General features: G+C 31.3%; 1 protein-coding gene across 1 annotated transcript in view; it reads right to left on the minus strand.

Annotated features, from left to right (window-relative positions):
* The window catches only part of Sik2 (Salt-inducible kinase 2), a 113,961-nt gene that overhangs the window by 45,527 nt on the left and 43,152 nt on the right, over nt 1–25,282 (minus strand). Inside the window, exons 2-3 of the mRNA XM_074125167.1 lie at nt 14,113–14,229; nt 669–732 (exon numbers count right to left, since the gene is read on the minus strand). Coding sequence (XP_073981268.1) covers nt 669–732; nt 14,113–14,229 — 181 coding nt within the window. The remainder of the gene's footprint in view (nt 1–668; nt 733–14,112; nt 14,230–25,282) is intronic.

Raw genomic sequence — 25,282 nt, forward strand, 5'->3', positions numbered from 1 at the left:
GATATTTTCTCCTCTTTGTCTAATAAATTCTCTTCCACCAATTCTTGTGAAATGTGTTGCAACTCAACAAGTTCCTCTGTGTATAGCTCTTGACTATGATCGTTCAACCCCTAGAACAATCTAAGCCTTTCTTCTCTGCCCAGGTCAACTTCGTTACAATATTTAAACACAAATGTCGCTATATGGACTTTCCCTATACACCACTCATTCGGTGAAGTTCGGTTTCGACTGTATCAGTGCATTAGATACGTGGAGAATATGAAACGCATATGCGTAAACAGGAATGACTAATCGAAGAATGCGCAGTTTTCGATGAGCCAGCGAAAACGGCGCAGTCAGCGAAATGTCATTAGAAAACTATCGTTATGCGAAACATCGCTCGCTATAAGAATCAATTTGTTTTACTCGTTATGCGAATTACTCGTTAAGCGAGGTACTCGTTATGCGAGGTTCCACTGTACTCGTATTCTCAGACACTCCTTAGATACCAAAGAAAGGTTAGTAAACAGTTCTATTAAACTAAAAAGAAATAAATTAAGAACAGTACCTTAACAAAGTCAAATTCACTAAAAATTCCAATAAATATTCTAGTCCAAACTTACTAAATAAAACGTAGTAATTGAAAAAAACAAATATAAGAATAAAGAATTTAGAATTTAGTTACTTACCAAAAATTTCACCTTGACTAGCGTATTCCGAAACGATATAAATCATGTTTTTCGTTTCCATGACCTGAAACAAATAGCAAATAGTTTAAAGTATGCAAAATATCACTACTTTACAAGTTAATGAAAGTTCTGGTTTACATGATTAACAAAAGAAATAAAGTATACTTAAATACGTAGCCTAAATTAGATGAGAATAAAGTTTGTAGTATCATTATTACGCACACACATATATGCATTAATTATATGCAAGATTTAATGATGTGGCAGCAACAAATAAACCGAAACTTTTTATTTTTGGAACATATTTTAGAAATTCTGGGTTGGCTCAATTTAAGAAATCGAATTTTGACGTACAAAGTATAACGTCCTTTTCTTAGAAAATTACTTTCTTTATTTTTCTGTGTGTTTGTGTTAACTCCAAAAATTGGATTATACAAATCTCACTGTCGAATACTTGAAAACTACTTGAGAGAGAATCAAACTTTGGAGATGTTACTAGCCAAATTTTAGCTGCAGTGCAGTGATTTATGTGATAGACTATAGATAAAGATAAGAGAGATTGGTTATTTTCATCTCAAGTAGAGAGATGGGTCAATTTCATAAATGAGATTTGATAAAAATATTTAATAGCCTATTAGAGATAGAGATAGTGAGCCCTTATAAGGCCTCTCCTTTACGGAATTGTCTGTTACACAAACAATTTACAAACAACGTTTGTACATACACAAAATATCTTTCCTTTTATTAAAACTGTTTGACCTCAACTATTGTTTGTGCGTACGAGTGCGTTGTTTGTTTTAGTGTATAGTGTGTAGTAAGTGGTCAAAATTAAGGACACAACAATCTCAAACAAAAGTCATTTCATCATCTCCCCACACTAGACAATATAAACAATCTATTGACGTCAAAACACTTAAAAAGAATAAATATATAAATACTTTTATTTATTTATTTTTGTCAAATTTAATTAAATAATAAATATTTTTTCAAAAAAATGTTGTTTTAAATTGAATTACTTTAATAATTACTCGTACTAGGTAAAAAATTAAACAGGAAATCACTGAACATAATATTTGAAGACTTAAACAATAAATTAAAATAAATATAATTTTTAATTTATCATTTGTGTTAATTATTTATAAATTTGTAAATTTATAAATTGTTTTATTTATTTTTGTTTATATTCCTCGAGCTGTAGTCTTCGAATTCCAAACATTGTTTTCTGTTTTCGAATTTTTAATAATAAATAAAAATTCTTTTAGTGAAACAAGATGCAGCCATTATCGGAAAAAATAAACCTTAAAAATCTTTCACTATTTATACTTCAGTTTCGAAGATATATGATATTCCTCATACTTCGTATTCCGGCTAAGGATTTAATGCACTATTTTATTCAGTTTGATGTGAATAAAATAGTGCATTAATTGGGAAGATTGACTAATCGAACGAAAGAAAAATATAGTTAGCACAGAGAGAGGAAGTTTGTGGCTCAAAAAAAGATTCAGAAAGTTGACACGATTTCAATGCTCCCTCTTAATAATAATAAAAGTGTACACTAATTTTGAGAAAGGACGGATTTCCGGTATACGGTACATGACCTAGCCGGTTTAGTTTTGGATTCTCTTTTATTTTCTTGTTTTCGGATGGTCATTTCCTGTACTCGTATATTTGGATAAACAACTTCACAAAGACAAAAATACACATAAAAACCAAAGACGCACGCGCACTTCTATCCCAGTTAATGTTCGTAAACAGCCAGTTGAAGGGCAATTAAATAAATGTTCCTTAAAAGATGCCATTTGGATAAAAATTTATTTCAATTGATATTTGACAATTTTTTTTAAGACATAATTCCTGAACAGTTTATTTTTTTATTGGGATTTAATTTAGTGGTTTAGATCGTTTTGGTATTAGTCATCAAAATAATATAAGTTTAATAAAAGTTGTTCAGCTCCATTAAACAAATATATCGATTCGAAATGCTTCAATATACCTTTGTGTCGTTTTTAATTAAATTAAACCATCCTGTTCTTTCCAAAATAAATTTAGGGATGATAATATGAATGAAGGTAAATAATTTAATCAAATTTAAATACAAGTAAATTGAATTCGCCATAGAATTTGGATAAATAATGTTTATTTTGCTGAACAATGTATTGTCCTGGGGAAAGATAATGGTGCAGACACATTGTAAATATGGAATAATATTAAATTCAATAAAATTGGTTAGTAATTTTTTTTTGAAAATTAATTAATTATATTGTTACCCATTAAAGGCATTTTGTTTTACCAATTAACTGTGCAGATACTTCATGCTTTAAGTAGAAGAAAGGCTGGAATAATAGAACGTAGTTTAAAAAACGCGATATTTCTTTTAGAATCACATCTATATATCTAAGTATATATCTTCAAACCGAGACATTTACAGAATTTGTCCAAAACAAGAAGTAACTGAAACCTCTAACTGAAAAGGCTGAAAATATTTTTTAGTCGTTTGGTTCTCGTAGAATGTTTTAGATTATTGTTCATAGATTTTGGTAACTGATTCATCAATCCAAAACGAAGAAAGATTATTGGCAATTACAGTCATAATTTACGAAATCATAAGATATAGAGCACGATCTGTAATCAATGTAGCAATGATAAAGATGTTTTTACATTCTCAGGATCTATCCGCAGTCCCTGTAAAGTCTGACTAGTACGTATTTTTTTCCCAGATGAAGATAGACTAAACTTTTTGCGAGATTCCTCTTTTTTGGTAACACCCATTCACATTACATAAATCATAACTTAAAATTAGTTCATTTATTTTTTAATTAAAGGCCTTAAGTAATTTGAAGCCATCAAATCTTGAACTCTGAACTCCCATTATAATTAAATTAGATCGTTTGCCAAGTGGGAATTTTTTATATCTTTTCTTCAAAATACAAAAAACACTTGGCACACTCAGTAATTTATTTGTATATTCTTCCAATTTAACAATATAATCATTTAACTTCGTTTGTACAATGTTTCTTACATATTCGATCATTCAGTTATTTAGAATTCAGAATTCAATATTCAAAATTCAGAATTCATTATTCAGTAATAAACCTCTTCCTTCGTATGAATATGTAATTACAGTAAAATGAACTAATTTCTTTTTTCAATTAAAATAAAATAAAAGTATCAAGCCTTGCTAACTAATACTGAATTATTGTTCCTTTGGTATTAATATGACCGTAGAGTGTTTTTTTGTATTCATTTTTGTAAAACAAAAAGTAGGAGTAAATAGTTGGATGAGAATACAAATCTGGTGGGAGCTTTGCGTAGAAACTATTGCTCAGGAGATAGCTCTTATTTCGCCATCTCCTCTTTTTTTACCAGACTTTCAACAATGGAGTGTCTTTGTCTTCGTACAACAATAGAGACGCTTCCCTCATACGCCTTCGAACTCATTATCTCCTAAAGTTCTTCTTATTTTTTATACTTTCTTCGTCCCATCTTTTTTATACAAAAAAAAAAATTGTATTCTAGTTAATACTAACAAGATGTTCCCAGGTGTATTAGCTTTTAATCCTCACAATAATCCTTCTATCTTCCTCATTAAATTTAACCATATGTATGGGTTCGTTATTATTAATTTAGAATACGCCAATTCATTAATTTGATTAATGCACCAAGAGTGTTGTAGCTGTATTGTTGCTGCTCTGAATTATAATGAACATCTGTAAATTAATCAACGTTATTCTCACAAACTACGAATGATTGTGATGTTTTGTGTATCTGCAAATTCCCATGTCAACCAACCATTTCCTTACTTCATCTTGTTTTACCTTAATGTTTTGAACCATTCATCTTGGAAATGTCTTCCCTGAATTGTTTTAACAATCTATTATTAGTAATAAATAGTTATTTAAAATTGTAGCCAGAAAATTGTTCGTACCAAATTTTTCAGGTGAGAATTATCTTAAAAGAAAAATAATGAAAGATAAAAGAAAAATAATGAGAAAGTGTTTACTATTTTTCTAAGGATTTTGTATTGAAGGGAATGGATTTTCGATAATTGAAATTTTGTTAAAAGGATTTTAATTTATTTAAAATTAAAATTAATCATCTTAAAAGAAAAATGACTTTTTTTACAATTAGATTAAAATAAATTAGGCGAACTAAAAATACTTTTAACAAAAATTTCCAATTATCGAAAATCCATTCCCTTCAATACCAAATCCTTAGAAAAATATTAAACACTTTCACGAATGATTCTGATTTTAATATTCATACACAGTCCTCTGCGGCGCGAGTCTGGTCGCGAAGAGACTAGTTCCCGATTATATCGCTCCCTTATCCACCTGATCCAGACATCTTGATCGAGGTTTACCTTATTTTCTTGTTGCTACTGGCTTAAATACTTCTCCTAGAAGCTCTACCATCTTCTTTACTGAACATATGTCAACGCATTGAACCCTATAGATCTGTATTAAGATCACCCTTTAGGGAAGGGGAATGAAGCCATTATGTTTAGAATATATCTCATCACTAAGAACTATTCTAACATTTATTACTAATAGAAGCGAAAGTGACTTTGATGGGGAAAAAATAATAATTGGGTTAGCTGTGCATGTCTGAAGGTGATTTTTCTTGAAAGATTGACCCAGGATGTCCTTATATTGGATCTATATCTAGGTTACTAGTTCACAAATCTTTTGGCTTAAAATAATATTTCCCACAACAGAGTAATATCATTCGTGACAGAAATTTTACAAGCAGTAATAATAAAAATATTTATCCTTATCCTTATAAATCTAAAAAGCACTTTTGTTCGAGCTAAAAACAATGGATCCTTATTATTTTAAGGATAACAAAATGTTTACATAAACCTGAAGCTGTCTGTTACAGTACGCTAGTCCAAGCAGAAGAACAGGAAATGAAAACACCTTTCCGATTTATTTCCACGTGAAAAACCTTGCCAGAAGGAACATATCCCAGTGTTTGAGCAACGCTGGTGGTATCTGAATAGTTATGATTTTCCAAGGGCTTAACTGAATACACAATTTCTGTGTGAACAGAACACACAAAGCGAGTGCATCATTCTGACAGATGTTTCATTTTAAATATACGATAAACATCAGAGATATTGCAAATTTAAAAAAAAAACTATTAGACAATAAAATCTGCGCTCACCTTGCCAACTATTTAGTGATAACCTCAAATATCTTTAAATAATAACTCTATTTTTTTTTTTTTATAAATAGTTGACATTAGAATAAAGCACAAATAGCCTCATTATATTCTCTTTCTCGCATGAACAACGTCACCCAAGTTTACACCTTTAACTGCTGTTGCGTAGAATGTCTTGTTTACAGGATTTATTTTATTTCTTTTTTATTTCAACTGATTACCAACATTTTGATGTTGAATGAGGAAAAAACAAAGAAATATTACTGGAACTTAAAAGTGTTCAAAATAGCTTCAAGGTTGAACATCAAATGCAGAAATAAAAAAAACAAAAATCCCTGTTTATAATTTAAACAGGAAATCTGTTAAAAATAAATAAAAAAAAATAGATAACAGCAAAATTTTAAAGGGAAATTATAGGAACATTAAATTTCTGTTAACTATAATGAATGAATTTATACACTCCACTAAATTAACTATTCAGAGGTTTTATTCTGTTTAATGGTAAACCATCAAAGGAGATAAACGTTACTATTTAAAGAGAAATTGCGGAAAACTAGATTACACAAACTCGTATTACAGTTTATTACTAATTTAAGGTCATTGGTTGTCATTTTGATATTGCCTTGGTATGTGATAACATCCAAAAATGAATTTTAAAACATTTTTTCAGAAATTATCTTTATTTTCAAGTCTAAATCAATCAATCATTAATTTTTACCACAAACGTAGTGATTAAATACAAAATTCTTTGATTTGCTGTGAGGCAGATCAGTATGAAGTGTAGCTGAAGAATTCGTTCTTCATTTTGTAAATGAACCCATTCACCCATTATTGGATTAAGTACTGGGAAAATTTACAATAGGCGATTAATATTTAGGCGATCAAAGGGACAAGTGAGTGCCTAGCAAACTGATCTTATTTTGTCGGCCGAAGCGAATCACAAATTCCCAAGTTCAGCCAAGATTTGACTTTTGCTCGATTTTTGTCTAAAATAAGTGTTTGAATGTTTCTGAGTAAGCTTTCATTAGAAACTGCCGAGTAATTTAGAGCAAAACTGGCTTGTGTGATGCTGAAATCGATTTCAAGAATAGAATTTGGATATTACGAGTACTTCATTATTATACAAACATTTCATGGAGAAACAAGCCAGCTATCAGCCTCCATTCACGATAACGGGTCAGAGATAAACGTTAAGAGCTTATTGTAGGCTTAGGTTATTGTTATTGCCAAAAAATGGCACGATTTTCTCTAAATATCTTTAATAAATAGCTAATTAATCTCAACATGTCTACCTTAAACATCTGTCCAACTAAATAATAATTTACTGTGATTCATTTTAAAATCCGGCGAACCTAAAGGACTCCCATCTATTTTAAGGATTCCAGGAAAAGTTAATCTAGAGTCTTTTTTAGAGGGTTGCCAAATTCACTTTTCTTCTTAAATCAACTAATTATTGTACTGATGAAGTAGTGAAACTACCATTCAATAAAATAAATAGAACTAACAATTTCAGCAGTCAGAAAAAGAAGAACTGCAACTGATTTTTCGTTTCTGTTTTGATAACGGAGCACCAATAACAAAAGGTATTTTTGTTTTCTTGAACAAATATAGAAGATAAATATTTGCGTTAAATTAGATGAAAAGAATTTCTCACCTATTTTTTGTTTGTTTCTTTTTTGGGTAAACATTAGCAGTAAATCAGCGGTTATATTAAATAATATATACAGAGAGAGATATTGGATAGCAGCCTTGGAAAAACAAATTGGTTAAACGAACATATTACTGAAAACTCACTCCGTTCAGAGGGATGTTGGCACAGTTCAAGTGGAAAGTGTGCTTTTCCTTCAATTCCCTCTTTTCCTACCTGTACAAACTTTATCGGCACTAACTTATATTAACTTCATGTTGATTTTTTTTTTCTCTCGTCCCTTTTTCTCTGATTAAAACCTTTGTTTTATTTCTTTCGTTTTTAATTGGTTAATAGCTCAATTAATTATGGATATAACGTTGCTAAAAACAAAAAAATACTCTAAGTTTATTTCAGAGGGTTGATTTTAGAAACTTTCAAGAAGGTAATGGAAACGTTTTCTTCTGCAGATGACTTTCCTTTTATAATTTTTGTTTCTTATTTTCATCAGCAGTTTAAGTTTCTTAAAAAATTGAATCAATTTCTCGCAAGGATTTCTTTATTATACAAAAAACAGTGACTCCATTAAAAAAAGAAAAAATAATCTTCTTATTTTTTAAAAATTCCAACTCCCATAAATTAGTTGAGATTTGAAATTTAATTAGATTCCACAGTGCTGGATAGTATCGTTCTGTCTTTATCCGTCGTGGTAACCTTAGTAACCCTAGTTAAGATTTTATTAAAATATTTTATGTAACAGCATTTGTGTTTTCATTAACCACTTCGCGGTTAGAAGCATGTTATTTTTCTTATACTGATTTCCTGGCTCTGATTTCTTCAGCTTGCTTTCATGAAACTTTTTCTAGATTAAAACTGTCCGGTAGGACAGTTGTATAAGGGTTGATCGTCAAAAACTGCACGAAAAAGCGTAACGTTGAAAAACACCCAACTGTGAATTTTTTTTTCGCTTTTTCTATAAAAGATAAAATTCCCAAATTTTCTTTAAAATGAAGGGCAAATCCTCCTTTACAACTGTAATTTTTTTGCAACAACATAGATATAATAGATTTCGAGAAAAAAGTTGCTGAAAATGAGCAAAAACGGCATTTTCAAAAATGGTTGTTGTTCTTCTTGTTCTTGTTCTTGTTGTTGTTGTTGTTGTTACCTTTTTTGTAAACTGCGTAGCGCCTAAACGCGTGAACCGATTTTCATGAATGAGGTGTCATTCGATTCGGAATTTTATGTAGATGTGCCTTTTGGGGGTCTCGACGCTGTACATTGAATGGGAGAGGAGTTAGCCCCCTTTATGTAAGGCCCCCTCCAAAATTGGCCCGATTTTGATAAAATTTGGTAGGATCATAGGGTTATGGCTTCCCTACGTAACATTAAAACGACATTCTGCTCTTACACTTGTTAAGAGGAAGTATAGCAATCGTTTCAAATTATCGAGACGTGAACCGATTTTCATGAATGAAGTGTCATTCGAATCGAAATTTTGTTCAGACTTGTATTTTAAAAGTCTCGACGCTATGCCTCATAAGGAGGGGAGTTTGCCCCACCCAAATAATAGACAAAAAGAAAACTCTATCCAAAAGGTACAAAAATCTCCTTAACAAAAACTTACAGTTTAAAAGTGTTAAGTATAATGGTTGATTAAACGCCAAAATGCACACAAATCAGCAAGTATCCATCATTTCATTCATACTTCATTGATATTATTTAAGTAATTTTACTACATTAACTTTTCCTTCACATTTTTTGAATTTATTAGATGTTTCACAGACCCTTATGCTGGCCATTTTAATCTACAAAATATATGTTCAAGTAGAACACCATTTAACTTAGATTGACTGTAATATCTAATGTTTTTTTTCTACTTTAACATGCATGTATAGATACTACATTAACTTTTACATTATTTTTGTACCTTACATTAACAATGTAATTGTACTGCATTTTTTTATAATTTTTTTTTTAATTTATTAGATGTCGCAGACCCTTATGCTGGCCATTTCATTCATTTTAAGTTTTTTGATATAATAATAAAAGGTGAGTAATATCAACATAATTAGTTATAAAAATTTAAGTAATTTTACTGCATTAACTTTTCCTTCACATTTTGAATCTGAACTAGCCATCTAATAAATTCAAAAAATGTGAAGGAAAAGTTAATGTAGTAAAATTACTTAAATAATATCAATGAAGTATGAATGAAATGATGGATACTTGCTGATTTGTGTGCATTTTGGCGTTTAATCAACCCTTATACTTAACACTTAAACTGTAAGTTTTTGTTAAGGAGATCATATAACAGTAAGAAAACTGTGGTTGTCTAGAGTACGCCTCTTTTATAGCTCTTTTCTTCAATAGAATGAAGTTTGGTTTTTATAAATTAGCTTTGCTTCCCAGCAAGTCCATCTCCTTGTACATTCGCTGAGACAATCTTCTTTTTCAAGGAGTCAAGCTGGCTGTCTGCTAGAATTGGTGACAAACCACCTTGCTTTCTTTTCCACAAAAGCTGAATAACATTCAATATGTTATGTTGTTCGACTTGTAAAAATTGTAATCAGTCAAACAAAGAATATTTCTTATTGCTTCGATTTATATACATCATGAATAACATGATTTTATTTAATGAAATGGTTGCTGGCAGAACCCTAAATCCTGCATTTCCCTTATATTCCTGACACAATAATAAAAGGATTCTAAAAAGCGCCTGAATATCAGGATTTCTGCCATCGGGTTAACAGTGGCCAACGATTAAGGTACAATTTTATGAATACTTATAAACAGGACGTTGCCGTTGATACTTAACACTAAGGTGGTTGTAAATTCGTGTAAGTTGGTGATTTTGTTGAGTGTTGTTCAAATGAATAGGTAATAGTGAGTTGATATTGAACAGACTTAAAACTTCTGGACAATTACTTATCAAACTGAACAATCAAAGTTTGTCTCTTGTGCCAGAAGTAGAATAAAGGCCACCATCTAACTAAGATTATTATAGATTAACTATACTTTGCTCTCCAGCAAAAGAAATGCAGCTTTCTTAAAGGAAGTAAAAATATTCAATGAAGAGATTGTAAACATCAATGACCAACTCGAGCGTTATAAATTGGACTAAATCTATTGAATATGCTGACCCAATGAACCTTTTGTCAGTAACGACTTTTGAATTAACCTATTCCAGGTTGCGTAGGAAGTCCGTTAATTGGAATCCAAGCAGTTAGACAACTCGTTACTTCCTCTTAATTCACTTTAAACACGACAAACGGAATAACTAATCACTTCCATTGAGATCAATCAATTATTGAACGTAAATTACAATTACTTTAAAATACAAGAAAAAAAAAAAGCATTTTATCTCGTAGTTTGATAATGTACTTCTAATTGTTTTTCAAATTTGGAGAACGGATCAATCAAGATCACGGGAGATTTATTTTAGTCTGTTTAGTATATGAATCGCACAATTGATAACTACGAGTTAAGATATTAGATGATCACAAATCGGTATCATTCTTCAAACATCATCAATCAAAACATTTCCAAGGCTCGTAATTTTACTATATTATTTTCATATTGCTAAAAATCAATTTAAACCTAGTCTTGAAAAGTAACAGTGGAATTTATTACAAATATCTCTAAAAAATCAATATCTTATCAAAACCTCCTTATGTCTAAAGATATTATTTAGAATAGTTACACATATTTAGAGATGGGATAACTGGATTTCTTTAATATTACCCGGGCTTGGAAATGTTCTTGTAAAACTCTAGTAGAAAATCATCTTTATTTTCAGGTTAATCTACAAATTTCTACCCGGCGTTGGATAATCTTCGTATACCTAGTTTTCAATCTTACTTCTAATTACAGACACTCAGTTCTGTTGTAGCTCGATGTGGAAAATATGCAAATGTTCTTTTTATTATTATTATACAAATATGTTCTCACATTGTCTAATTGGCAAACGTATTATTAATATTAGCACTCAACACATTCTAAAAAGCAATCAAATTTCAATTTTTTATTATTAGGGAAACCCTTGCATTTTTTTTTTAGTCATTACACCGTAAATTGAGGCACTTTGAATTAGATTTTGAGTTATATTAGAACGACAAAATATCTTTCTTTAAAATTTTGAATAACGCAATTCTATGTTAATAAAAAATATGTCCATTTATTCCCCTCATTTTAGAGAAAATTTCAACAGTAATATTAAAATTAAGAAAATTATCCTCATTTTTTATTAATTTTAAACAATTTTTCAAGAATAAAAATAAACAGTAAAAAAGATGAACTCATTTATTATACAATTACCTTAAGAATTTACTTAAAAAAAGCTTTTTAATTTGATCATTTTAAAGACATTAAGATTTTTTTTATCCTGAAGCTCTCTTTACTTTCAACTTGCGAATGTATTTTAAAAACGTGACCATAATATTTCTAGATATAAGTAACAGTAAAAGCTCACCTGTGGCATGTATATAGTACATGCTTTAGATGATCTTTTTCATCTATATAGTTCCAATTGCAATCTAACTTAATAAGATGGAGTTTTATTCAAAGCTTTCCACGCTATGTCAGTATAAAAATAGAATAAACATGAAAATAGGATCTGATCAGAGCAAATATGTTTATTTTCAATTTGACTGCAGAGCAGTAAAAATAAATTATGCCTATCTCGTAGACAAGAAGGTTCTTGCATCGATTTACTTTTATACATTTTAATTGATATGATTTAATAAAAGAGTTCAATCGTTTTTTAACAGTAAAAAATCGTTAGGAACTTTACAAAAACGCGTGTCTCAAAAAAAATCAATAAATAAATCTGATCAAATCATATTTTAGAGATTAAAAGAAAAAAAATGTGATAACACGTTTTCTTTTGTATTCGTCAGTGTGGAGGTCCAAAGTACTCTGCACCTTCATAGCAAATCTCCCTCCTCAAGAAAAAGAATAACAACAACAGACTTAGTCTAGGGACTAGAACCATCCAAGATGCTCAGAAGTCCGAACGAACTGACGTTAAGGAGAAACAACCGAAGCTCTTTCATTGTCAGTCTTTTCCAACCACAGATTCTTAAACTAATTTCCTACCAATTCAAACATTCCTCCTTGGGTGCTTACTCCTTCACCTCCAAGCTCTGTACAAAGAGAATCTATCGGTCATGATCCTTATTTTGTAGAGATATCTCCATGAATCATCTTAAATGCCTAGTGAGGGAACCAACAGGAGATTGAGATAGTTTATAAGTAACTCTAAGTATAGCTATACGGGTTGGCCACGTAAGTTTTCAATTATTATAAAGAATTTATTGTAATTTATTATTATTATTATTATTTTTATTTCATTTTATTTTTATAGTACTGTTTTTTTACTGATTTTCTGTGTTACTGAATTGTTTGTATTTGTGTATTTGTAATATCCAGGCCCTGAAGAGGACAATATATTAGTCGAAACGTTGGCAAAGAGACGAGTTGTTTTTTATCTAACCGATTCCTCGTTAACCTAGAATTTCAAGTATAACAATCAAAGGTGATGGCAGCTAATTTGTGTGAAACTCCAAAAATTCTTTTTACTTTATTTTTTAGGAAACACGCTTTAAATACAAGTAATAGACATTTATAAAGGGATGTAGCGCACCAAGAGATAAGAAATTGGTTTTCAAGTTTTTGTGATATCCTGTTTAAGAAACGCCGACCATATGCCAAAAACATTTTGCTCATGTTAAGACAAGAGAGATTTGGATTACTTAGCTGGTTGCGACAATCTTTTTTTTTAAGAATCCAAGTTTTTTTAAAATTAAATAGCATCTTTGCAAGCGACACTCAGACTGAACCCACAAAGCTACCATTCAGCTTCAGAAAGACTTAGACTTACATCGCTTATGTTTAAGAAAATTGTGGTCGAATAAAGCAATGAAAATAAAATAATGAACACTTCACGTCTTTCTGGTTAATAAATTTAAAATATATAGGTAAATCAATATTTTCTTTTCATTCCACAAGTTATTAATGTTACTACTTTGTAATAAGGTGTAAATTATACAATGGTGAAAAATATTACATAGCCTTTTGTATGGCTGTGTCATTCGATTGTCCTGCTAGAGAGAGGCCAACATTAAATTACATTCATGTATATCTATGACGTAAGTAGACTAATTTCCATTCTGGGCGGTAGGAGAGGGCCAAATAAAAGAGTTGATTGGTTGTATCCGTTTCAGTGCGATTTGTTTAACTATAAATAGTGGGACACTAAATGGAAGGGACGGGGCACAATATATAGTGAATTAAAAGAATTCAACTGTTTTTTGATATTGTTATAATTTTGTTTACTAAAGATTAATAAAAAAAATGTTGAAACTGATTAAAGTGATCAGGGAACTAGACTCAGAGATTAGATTCTTAAGGGAAAACCAAGTTTATTTACCTATTTCAAGTTCTCACTGATCTGGATGCACAACCGTTATACAGATATCTCTACTCTGACCACACTCTACTCCAGTAACTGACCTTTTTCTTCATTTTAAGCAAATTGCAAAAAGAAAATGTATAAATAAATACACTTCTGCTATATTTAAGAATGTGCACTTAATAATTCAGTTTAACATTCAAAAGAAAAGTAAGAATATCTGGAAAAGAAAATGAAATGAAAAATACCTGGTATAATTTAATGATGTGAGGATGATCTAACTGCTTCATAATATCTACTTCTCTGTACACTTTTTGCAAGTTAACTGGATCCAGTTGCGACTTATCGATAATTTTAATAGCTACCTGTAAAGATAAAACAAAAATTAAATGATATCAAGAGAAACGCTAAGGCCATCAGAAATGTACAAACACTTATTAATGTTTTAAAAATGATAATAAGAATAATTTGAAGTTTTTGGTTACAGGAAGAGTAAACACTAACTAAAAACTGAAAATTTTAGCTAATGTAAAGTTTTGTTTTAAGTGATCCAAAGTGTGCAATATACGAGGTGTGTTCAAAAAGTAACGGGAATTTTTAAATTTCTCGGGTTTGGAGAGTCTGATGGTAAAATTTTTTTTTTTATTATGTTGGTACACATGCCCCTGAAGTACGATAAAATTTTCAGTAATATTCATTGTTTACTTCTTAAGTGGCAGCCGTTAAGGTTAGACGTGTTTTTCGAGCTTGGCGATTTTTGTTTGTTAAAAAAAATGGATCAAAGAATTTGTATTAAATTTTGCGTAAAAAATTAAATAAAGTGTAATAAAGTGTGTGAAATGTTAATAAAGGCATATGGTGAGTCTGCTATGAGTAAAACAAGGATTTACGAGTGGTATAAGCGTTTCCAAGATGGCCGCAAAAACGTTGAAGATGACGAACGACCTGGACGTCCAAGCACATCAACAACCGATGAAAACGTGAAAAAAGTGAAAGAAATGGTTATGAACGATCGCCGAATCACAATCAGAGAAGTCGCTGATGATGTTGCCATATCAATTGGCTCATGCCATGAAATTTTTTCGGATGTTTTGGGTATGAAACGTGTGACAGCAAAATTTGTTCCAAAATTGTTGAATTTCGAACAAAAACAGCGGAGAATGGAAGTTGCTCAAGAGTCACTCAATGAAGTCGACAACGATGCGGATCTACTGAAACGTGTTATAACAGGTGACGAAACATGGGTTTACGGATATGATGTCGAAACTAAGGCTCAATCGTCCCAGATGGAGGCATTCTGGATCGCCAAGACCAAAAAAGGCTCGACAAGTGCGGTCGAATGTGAAGGTTATGCTCACTGTGTTCTTCGATTTTAATGGCATAGTGCAACATGAATTCTTGCCACAAGGTCAAACAATCAATAAGGAGTACTACTTACAAGTTCAACGCCGTTTGCGTGAAGCAATCCGAAAAAAACGCCCGGATTTGTGGCAAAACAATTCATGGATTTTGCACCACGATAATGCACCTGCTCACACTTCATTGCTTGTTCGTGAATTTTTGGCCAAAAACAAAACTTTAACTATGCCCCAGCCTCCATATTCGCCAGACATGGCTCCATGTGACTTTTTTCTATTTCCAAACATAAAGAGAACATTAAAAGGCCGTCGTTTTACAAGCATAGATGACATTAAAAGCGAATCGCTGAAAGAGCTGAAAGCTATCACAAAGATCGAATTTCAGAAGTGTTTCGAGGATTGGAAAAAGCGCTGGCACAAGTGTATTGTATGCGAAGGGGACTACTTTGAAGGCGACAATATTAATGTAGATGAATAAATAAATATTTTTTTCAAAAAACGAAAATTCCCGTTACTTTTTGAACACACCTCGTAAATGAGAAAGCTTAAAGTAAAAAGATCGAATTAATTCTCTAACAATGACTTCAACTCAAATTCTTGGCAACTATGATGTTTTACGGCTCACATGATAAGCTACTTATGTGACATAATTTTACAACGGGTCTAGAAAATTTGTGCTACACGCAACTCTTGTACTCTTTCTTCGAAAGACTTCCATGGCCTTACGCTTAGCGTTAATACAGTTAGGCATTACAATCGCTTATATAACTTGGACGTAACTATGTAGTAACAACGTCACACGCACAGCGTTGTTACGAAGCCTTTTATTTACTAACATTTTTTAATATTTTTTTATTATTTACCTTCACAACAGAGAGTGGGTAACTAATGAATCTTCCATGTTATTTTCCATTTTTAGTTATTTTGTTTTATTATGATTATATTTTTTTCACTTACTCACACCGATCATTTGCTGAAACCTTTTGTTTTTTTCACTCAGGAAGGTTGTAACGATATTTCCGGCGAAAAGTTTGACGTAATCGCAATACTTCCTGTTCCTAATAGGAACAATAGCAAGGAATTGGTAAATAAAGCAGCGGTTTCTGTTACATAAACTTTATTTCTGTTTGTAACTTGGTAAAATTTCTTCTCAAGACAGACTGCACTTAAAGAAAGTTAAATACACTTTTGTTAAGCACATAATTCTCATTCACGTTCTATTATATACATTACATAAGACTTTTTAGTTGTTTTTTTCTGGAACATAAGTTTAGCAACTTTTGAATATTATTTGTGCGAGATAAGTTAAACCGCATTTAAAGTTTCAACAAAACGCTTGAAGTGTTGGTTTTACTTCATGTCTCGGTTATACAAAAGAAAAAAGAAAATTTTGATAAAGTTAAGAGATATTTTATTCGCTCGGACCAATTTTATTGACTCTTTCTTCAACTCCACAATCATGTAGTTGATACACCATCCCACTGTAACGCGAACAAAAGCAAAGAAAAGAAAAGAAGACATAACGATAGAGCGATGAAACTTATTTTCTCCTGAACAGTTTCATTTATCAAAAGAGCTGATTGTCTAAGATGTTGAAACACTTGTACAGAAAGTTTTGAAGTATGTGATATACTTTACAACAAGAAATATAAGATGAGAGTTATTCCTTTAATGACAGAAATTAGCAAATATTTCACAGTACGCCGCTTTCCACTGTCATTAATGGCGTCTGGGAAATCTTAACATTTCTGAAGCCAGTGGTATGAGCCAGGTTTTACAAATTATATTAACGAGATACCCTACCCAACCCTACGCTTTTGAACTTAAGATTAAAGCTGAAAGAAAATTATTTAAGCACTACTTACTTTGAAATGCTAACTTGTCGGTTAAAGTGATTTCAAATTAGTAGCTTTTATCGCTTTTTTGTTTCTTAAAGAATACTGGCTGGAAATACCCTATAGAAATTTACTTAATTGTAACTCGAAAATAGGGTTTCCCACAGAATAGAATTTAAACTTCAAGAAAAGCATAAAAGAACTCATAGAAAATTTCCACCACTTCCAAATAAAAATAGAATTTACCATTTTATAGAAAACAGCAAAACAATAACCATCTCTTAGGAGGATCTAAGAAAAGCCAAGGATTACAGAGATGGATTTCTTGAGAAGATTTCGCAGGGAAACAAAATTGTACGGGATGAGAAAAGTCAAGAAAATGAAAGAAATGCGAATAAAATGAAAAACAAATTATTCGGCAAACTTTATTAATTTGGACATAATAAGAGAAGAATGACACTAACTAGCCTGGTGTGGTACACTAGATGTGTAAAGTCAGGAACATGAAGAAGCCCTAGGACAGGACAAGATACAGAAGTGGATGAAGGACTTTCTCTTAATGGCAAAAGATCGACGAAGCAAGAATAAGTAAATAATGAAATATATTTAAAACGAAAATAAGATTTAGAAATTGCAGAAATCATTCGCTAGTTACGCAATCAAAAAGCAAATATTTAAAAACTTGGCTTCTTGAAGCGTGAAATGAAAATGCGCTGAGTGGGTTGTTTGTGGTTTTTGTTTTGTTAAAAAGAATGACCCTGAGATTTAATCAAATAATAAGAAATTTAAAGAAAAATATTTTTCTGTAAATAAATGATCATTTTGAATTGGGTAACTATAACTCACAGAAATGCCGCAAGCTATTCTAATTTGTGAAAGTAAGAATCTATAAAAATTTTCATCCGAACCAGAGCTGATAAGAATCTAATTTTCTTTTCTTGTGAGATTCTGCTTCCAGACATCTGTGTACTCTTCAATTAGTTCAAAAACACACCTTGGGCTTGCTTTTATCTGCCCTTGATTGTATAGAATGGCAAATTCTCTTTGTAATTTCCTAACAAGTTACTATAAATACTGGAACGTTATAAATCTGATGATCGGCTATCCACTGTATTTAAAGGGAGATCTTTTTGGTTCTGTGGTACGACTGAAGATGGAAGAAGAGAACGCATAAAAAGGACACTGAATTAGGAAGCCTGTTTATTGAGACAGGGATTATAGCAATTAAAATCCTAAGAAGGTTATGGCAAAGCTGAACTTTTTTAAATGATCAACTTTATTTTACAGTTCAGAAATAGAATTTCTCACAGCAAGAAAAAGTCAATATGGTACTCTGATTTCTAAAGTAATGGCTAGTCCACATTCCCTTAAAGGGTTACTAGAATTTAGAAGTGGGGATGCCCTAAGCAATGTTTACCGTCGCCACAGATGGGCTTCTAATCTTGCCCGATAAAGAAAAAAACAACCTTGTTCTCCTCCAACTATGGTTACCCTTATAACCCTTCGATGCAATATTTTCCAAATCCTTCAATTATAAATTCATACATCCAAATCAAATCCACTTTCTCAGCACAAAGCGCCGGCATTGCCAGTGGTAATAAGGACTCTACTTACTCCTCTTACAATATTGATATTATTCTTGAGGAATTACCTTCATTTCGATCAAGAGACAAGGTTACATATGTGAACCCTTCCAGAATTAGTTACGATATTCATAAGAAACTTTAGGATGGTTTGCTAAAGGTAATTCTGGTCCTAAAAAGAACATAATGTTCAGAAAAACTGGCAATAAGAGAAGCGACCTTTTACTAAATTCTAAGAGAATCAAAACTTAAGAAAGTCAGCCAAATTAGAAAGAATTGTATTATCTTATAGTATTATACAACCGTAATTTATTATTTTCTCTCGCATTTTTTTTTTTTGTCACTGTTACTCTTTAGAGATACCTAATCTAAATTTAATTAAGTTAAGCCAGGGTTACTCCTGACAGAAGAGAGTGGAGAGTGAAGTCGTGCCCTGAGTACTTAGTGGACCAAACTCAGCTCTGATTCAGTTCAGAGAAGTTTCCTTTCATTAGGTATAATAAATAAAATAGATGGCATTGTCCCTAGTGAAGTGCAGAAATATATAACTTATTCTCTCTTACATAGTAAATATATAACTTCACTCCATAAGTCTGTACGCTTACCTTCCATCTATTTATAGAGTTTGACGAAGCCACAAACAACATGGGTCACCGCACGTAATTGTACATACCTCTAAATGTCAACTGGCCAACAATTTGAGGTTGTTTTTTTTCCCCTTCTTAAACAAACTTAATTTTAATCTTGTACTTTTTCAGATTATTTTTAAATAATTTCTAGGACTTATATATATACAACTGAAAACTTAAATATTTATCAGGTGAAAATTATTCAGTATTGGCCAGAGTTATTCTATTTTTAAAGAATTATTATTACCGCTCTAAGTTTCGTGTTTTTTTTTGTGCCCTTCATCAGGAGCTTCTAAAGTACTTAGGACGATGCACTTCTACTTAATATAGAACTTCCTAAGCATCAAATGAAAGGCAATAATTGATCCCGAAACATAGAATACCAATAAAGGTTTTGTAAAGCTTTCTACGGCCATTGCTAAACAATATTCACCTCATAGTTTAAGCAATGACGAAATACAAAAAAACAGTATTATATTTATTGTTGTTGTTAATTTTAACTAATATATCAAGCCATATTGATACGAATGATATGCCTTTACAAGTTCCCTTTAATGTTCTCGTCTGTATCTACACACATTCTCTTAGAAATGATTTAAAATTGACAGTTTTTTGATATTAAACAAAATCGGAGGGAAAAATAGATGTTTTACATAATCAAAAAACTAATAAGTGCATAAAATTATCAAAAGATTTTTTAAAGTTTAAAATTAATAAAAAAACAATTTGGCGGCCCTTAATTTGGTCTCTAACCGTTCAGCTATAGTGTGCTTCTATCATTAATGTATTTATGATATTAAATACCACACATACTCCATCTACACACACATTCGTCTGCCAAATTTCCCGAATTCTTCTAGAAAAATGAAGAAATGATTCCTCCACAAAAGATTGTACGTGCCTGAATATTATTATTATCAAGAGATGGAAAGACAAGTTCAACGGCCTAATAACAGACAAAGTTTTGGCACCGGCGCCAAAGCTCCGACTTCAGCAGTCACGAATAATTGAAAAGAGTTGCCAGCCCCAGTTAGAATGGCATATTTTTCGAATGATACAGATTCAGCAGGAGTTCGCGGAATGTTGGAGATCAATTGAATATCACTATGTAGACATTTTCATTTTCTTTTCTCAAAAATTTGCAAAAACCAATTTTCAGAAGAAAATTCTATTTCAAAGACTTGGCAGAACCACCATACATTTTTACATAATTATAACAATAGTATTTAAAAATCTATCTAAATTCTTCTGTAATAAGCTGCAGGTAATTTGTCATTTCCATAAGTGCGTTAACTCTAAAATAGTATAAAATAGTTTATCTTACAAAATGTACTAATCTTGCAAAGGAATTACCTTAGTTCCTACCAGTAGCACTCCCATTTAGTAGCTACTGTAATCTTTAGATACTTGCCAAGTGATAAGTCAGGGGCTTTAACAAATGACCACTGTATCTGCTCAATTTGGTATCAAAGAGTGCCGCTGTTCCTAACACTCGTTGCACGACTGAATACGTCTCATTCATCCTCGTATGACTCTTAATATTACTTTTAAATATTGCGAATCGTCTAATGATTAATTTAACTCCATGAGATAAATAAATCAATATTTTTGCAAAGTCCTGGAAATAATGTGAATAAGAGCTAGCTTTTATTGATTCAATTGTTGAAAAGTTCAAAAAATTTAACTGAAAATCCATAATCCAGAATTTTGGAAAATAATCCAAGTTTTATAAAACAAAAAAGAAAAAAAATCGACAAAAAATTAACTGTCCAAAATCCTGTACTTGAACTACTTTTCACAAACGTTTGTTCACCTATTTTGAGCACAAATAATAATTTAATTTTAGATTACGTATTAGCAGAATTTAACAATTAACAAGTTTATTTAAAATAAACTTAAAACTAAAGCACTTAACTAAACACAAAAAGTAAAGTACTTTCTTAATAAATAATTCATTATTCTTATTTGTAAAGTAAAGTAAAGTTCTTCGCTGGTAGAGCAGCTCTGTTGCAGCGACCTCGTCTAAATGCTAAGTCGGTTACATTACTAGTTTCACAATAAAAAAAATGAAGATTAAACATTAACTTGTTCTTAGGTTAAGGTTAACAAAAAATAATAATAATATTTGGCTATTTCCGCCTTTTTTCAGTGTTCCGCCGGTCCCAGAACAGCGTTCTTTCGTCAAAGTCCAGTATGCAATCTTGAGGAAGAGAAAATCTAAGGTCAGAGAATCCGGGATCTTTACTATGCACGGGCATTATTTTTCTTTTATCTTATTAATATTATTGAATAGAAAGTCTAACCGCAAAGAAATGAATGTCTTTAAGCAAAATTGACTGAAACAATTTCCTCTACGTATTATATAAAATGGTCCAATACGAAAAGTGATGAAAAAAAAAGAGGCGAATTTAATAGAAGCAAGGGCGTTTCCGTAAATCAGTTGGGAGGTGAGTAGTAACCTGTGGCGTGGTTGTGATTGTCAGCTGGACATGGAAGAGGAACAGCAGTTTGAACTCTGAGGGAGTCGTACTGTCTATATTTAGACACAATATTTCTATCTCTTGCACACATGAGTCTCTCTTGTCGAAGTTCTAGTTTGTAGAAACAACTAACTTTGTCTAATAATCAAATTCATCCAATTCAATTTTTATTACAAATAACTTCACATTATCAAAATGAATCTATTTTGAAAGCTTCAATTATCTAATAACTAACTCTATTGCTAACCAAGCACATAGATTGTTCTCTGCTAGATGATTCGCTAACAGACTTGAGTAAAGCCGATCAACTTTTTCTATTAACTCTACAATTCTCAGTTTAGAGGGTCAGCATCTAACTAGACTAGAGCTAAACTTGATTGAACATTTATAGATTGAGCTGTCAAAATAAATATATAGTCCAAAAACACTTTAGAAGTTGAGGTTTGCTCTGGGTGAAGAACAGAAAATATCCTTCAGGACATAATCAAAACTTCGTCAGATTAATGCTAAATAGGGTGTAAGTAGTGATAAATAATAGGTGTGAAAATACGTCTAAATTATCTGAAACTCTGAAATATTCTGTAATCTTTCGGAATACTTTTTACCAATTAATTTTAATTTTATGGTTTTATGTAAGATTAAATATGATAAACAGTAAAAATAAGTAATGTAAACGAGCGATTAATTGGAAAACAAGAGCGAGGCCACTTGTTTTAACCCTTTATAAGAGAATTTATCCTTCAAAATTACAAGATATTTAGTTAAAAACTGCTTCTGTTTGATCACACCAAATATTTACTAAAGGATACTAGAAATTATTATTTTATTTCCAAAAAGTATCTTAACGCACATGAAAACTGTGTCACTAAGATCCAGATGGCAATATAGGACGTCCCTTGAATCTGATCCAAACATACAGAAATATTAGCCAAAGAGTTATTTGGCCTCCAGAAAATCTCTCAAGTGTCTCTCTCTCTGTATCTCTATGGTGTAGTGTTTGTAGTAAGATAAATATATCTTACTTAGTTGATACAATACTAACAATGGTTGATGTTGCCAACACTTTGATTCATCAACTCGCAAGAAATAATAACCTGTCTCTATATCATTTCTCAATGGTGTTCAATCTTCTTTCATTTTTTAATACAAACATAATACTTTGATTTATTTACTGAAAACTTGTTTTTTAATGGCACAGAGCTTTTTTGTTATTCTAATTTATTGGTTTGCTGTACATTATACTTTCCCTTTCAGTAACATTGGGTGGTACTGCGATCGTGCAGCTTTTCGTTTCGAGGGAAGTATCTGTTGGGAAGGAACCCCTAACTGTGATCAAAACCATTCAAAACATAAATTTAAAATTTGACATATCTGTGCCAACGCTAGGAGATAGTAACAAACTTTTTGACTAATTCTACCAATCAAAACTGCCCTTAACTGAATAATTTTTTAAAACATTTCTAGAAAACAAATAAACAACTTGTTCTTAAAACTTTAACAGCTCATTGTATTGCTAATGGGTAATTGGACGTTAAAATCATGCTCGGAAAAATAGACGATTACTTCATTCATTGTATTGTACAAATAGAAATCTATAACAATTATTAGAAACATGTTAACAGGATCATGCTTTTTAAGGCAGTACTGTTAAAGAGGTGGAGTTAAACTTACCCCTAAAATGGCATGGAAGTATACTTTACAGTTTATGACCTGTGTTTTACGAATTGGAATTCAATAGGACAGCAAAATTGCAAATTTGAAGAAAATTGGTTCGAGAAGGGCCATTTTGCTGAATAAATTTTGTAGGTTTTAGTTATTTTTCGCTACATTTCCCTTTATCTTGAATTAACTATCTATCCATGTGTTTCTTCTTTTGTTTTTCTAATTTAATAGAAGTGATTGTATTTTTATATCAGCACTATCCATAAATAAACGATTCCACTATAGAATCGTTTCTTCGGAACTATACAACAAAACCATTGTACTTCTGTTTCCACACTCCTCTCTGAATTTCAGCTGAAGGCAGCCTATTATTTTTACCTGAACCTTTAAGTCCAATTTGATGACTGGATCGAATATAAGGAGCTCTTTTCATGCATTTTATCTCTTTTTTCTTCATACGAACGGTGATTTAAATCTGTTGATTTTATTTTAGATTGAGATGAAAGTTTTTTACATCTCGTGCACCCATATTTATATCTCATTACGCTGTTAATTAAAATTAAAAACTAATTAAAATGCTAAATGCATAGAACATCGTTTATTCAGTTTTGTTTTATTTTACTTTAATAAACCGAATGTCATTTAATGAATTATCATCTCCAAACAATTTCTATGCATGAAGTTTATCTATTTATTTGCTGGAACTAAATTCGTGAGTGCTAACATCCTGAAGCATGGACCGTCCATTTTCTACCGATGCCCTTCACTGCAGACGCCAAGGACGCGCATCTCCAGCTACGCAATCAGAATATCCCAATTTGGAGCGCTCAGTTCTATCTTACTGTGCAATCCTCATCTAACAGTTTTTAGAGATCATCCTTACAACAATATTTTATTTTATTTTCTTTAAATTCCCATTTATTTGTAACTGGTTTTAACTTTTAAATTTAATTATTTTGAAGGTGATTATTATTTTTTTGTTTAGTATGCAGTAATTATAAATGCAGTTATGAAACTGTTGAAAACGGTCCCAGAACTAAAGGAAAGCTGTTGGCGAATTGCCTAAAACTTGGTATGCGTGCAATTATCCAAAGAGGAGAAAAAATTTTTATCTACGAACACAAAATTTAGGTATTTACTCAACATTCATGTAGCAAGTGTATGCAATAATAGAAGAATAGACCTGATGGGATCTATGAATGCATTTTCATTAAACTGTTCAAATTACATTACATTGTTTTTAGTAACCGGAATTTTCTCAAAGAAAAAAATCGTATCGAACAGAACAAACTGCAGAATTAATTTAAATAAAATTAATGTAATTGGCCCGCAATTCATTATTACTATTACTATTACTATTTTATAAAATAATAGATTTTTAAGAAGCAGAAACTCGCTAGAAATCACTCCTTGCGAAAGAGTGTGGTCACTAGACGAGTGTCGTGTGGAAGAACGTACGCTAATAATAAATATCCTGCTAGAAATCAACATAGATTATTTAAGTCATTAACTCACTTGAAACCGTCAAGATCTTTTGAAAATGATTACAGTTACTGGTTTAAGAAATAATAATTTCTTGCTACGCTAGCATAAAATAGTACTTAAATCGCTCTCGGCGTTTTAGTTTAGATATGTCATATGTTCGTGGGTAAATTCAAACAGTGGATTCCAAAATTTACCTTGCTTATTGTAATTTAAGCTTCACTTCAATTACCAAATAATTGGGTAAAACCTCTTTTTAACAAGCAAACATCTTAGAAAGCGCATTTGTGCAAATTGCTTTTTAGAGAGGTAATACAATATTTATATTTCAGACTGCCAAACTTTAAGTAAAACAGTGGAGGAAACGTCTAAGCAGTTAAAGAAACGTC

The sequence above is a fragment of the Rhodnius prolixus genome, unplaced genomic scaffold (genome assembly GCF_049639745.1).
Source record: "Rhodnius prolixus isolate KJV_2025 unplaced genomic scaffold, Rpr scaffold_3, whole genome shotgun sequence".
In the NCBI taxonomy this organism is placed as follows: domain Eukaryota; kingdom Metazoa; phylum Arthropoda; class Insecta; order Hemiptera; family Reduviidae; genus Rhodnius; species Rhodnius prolixus.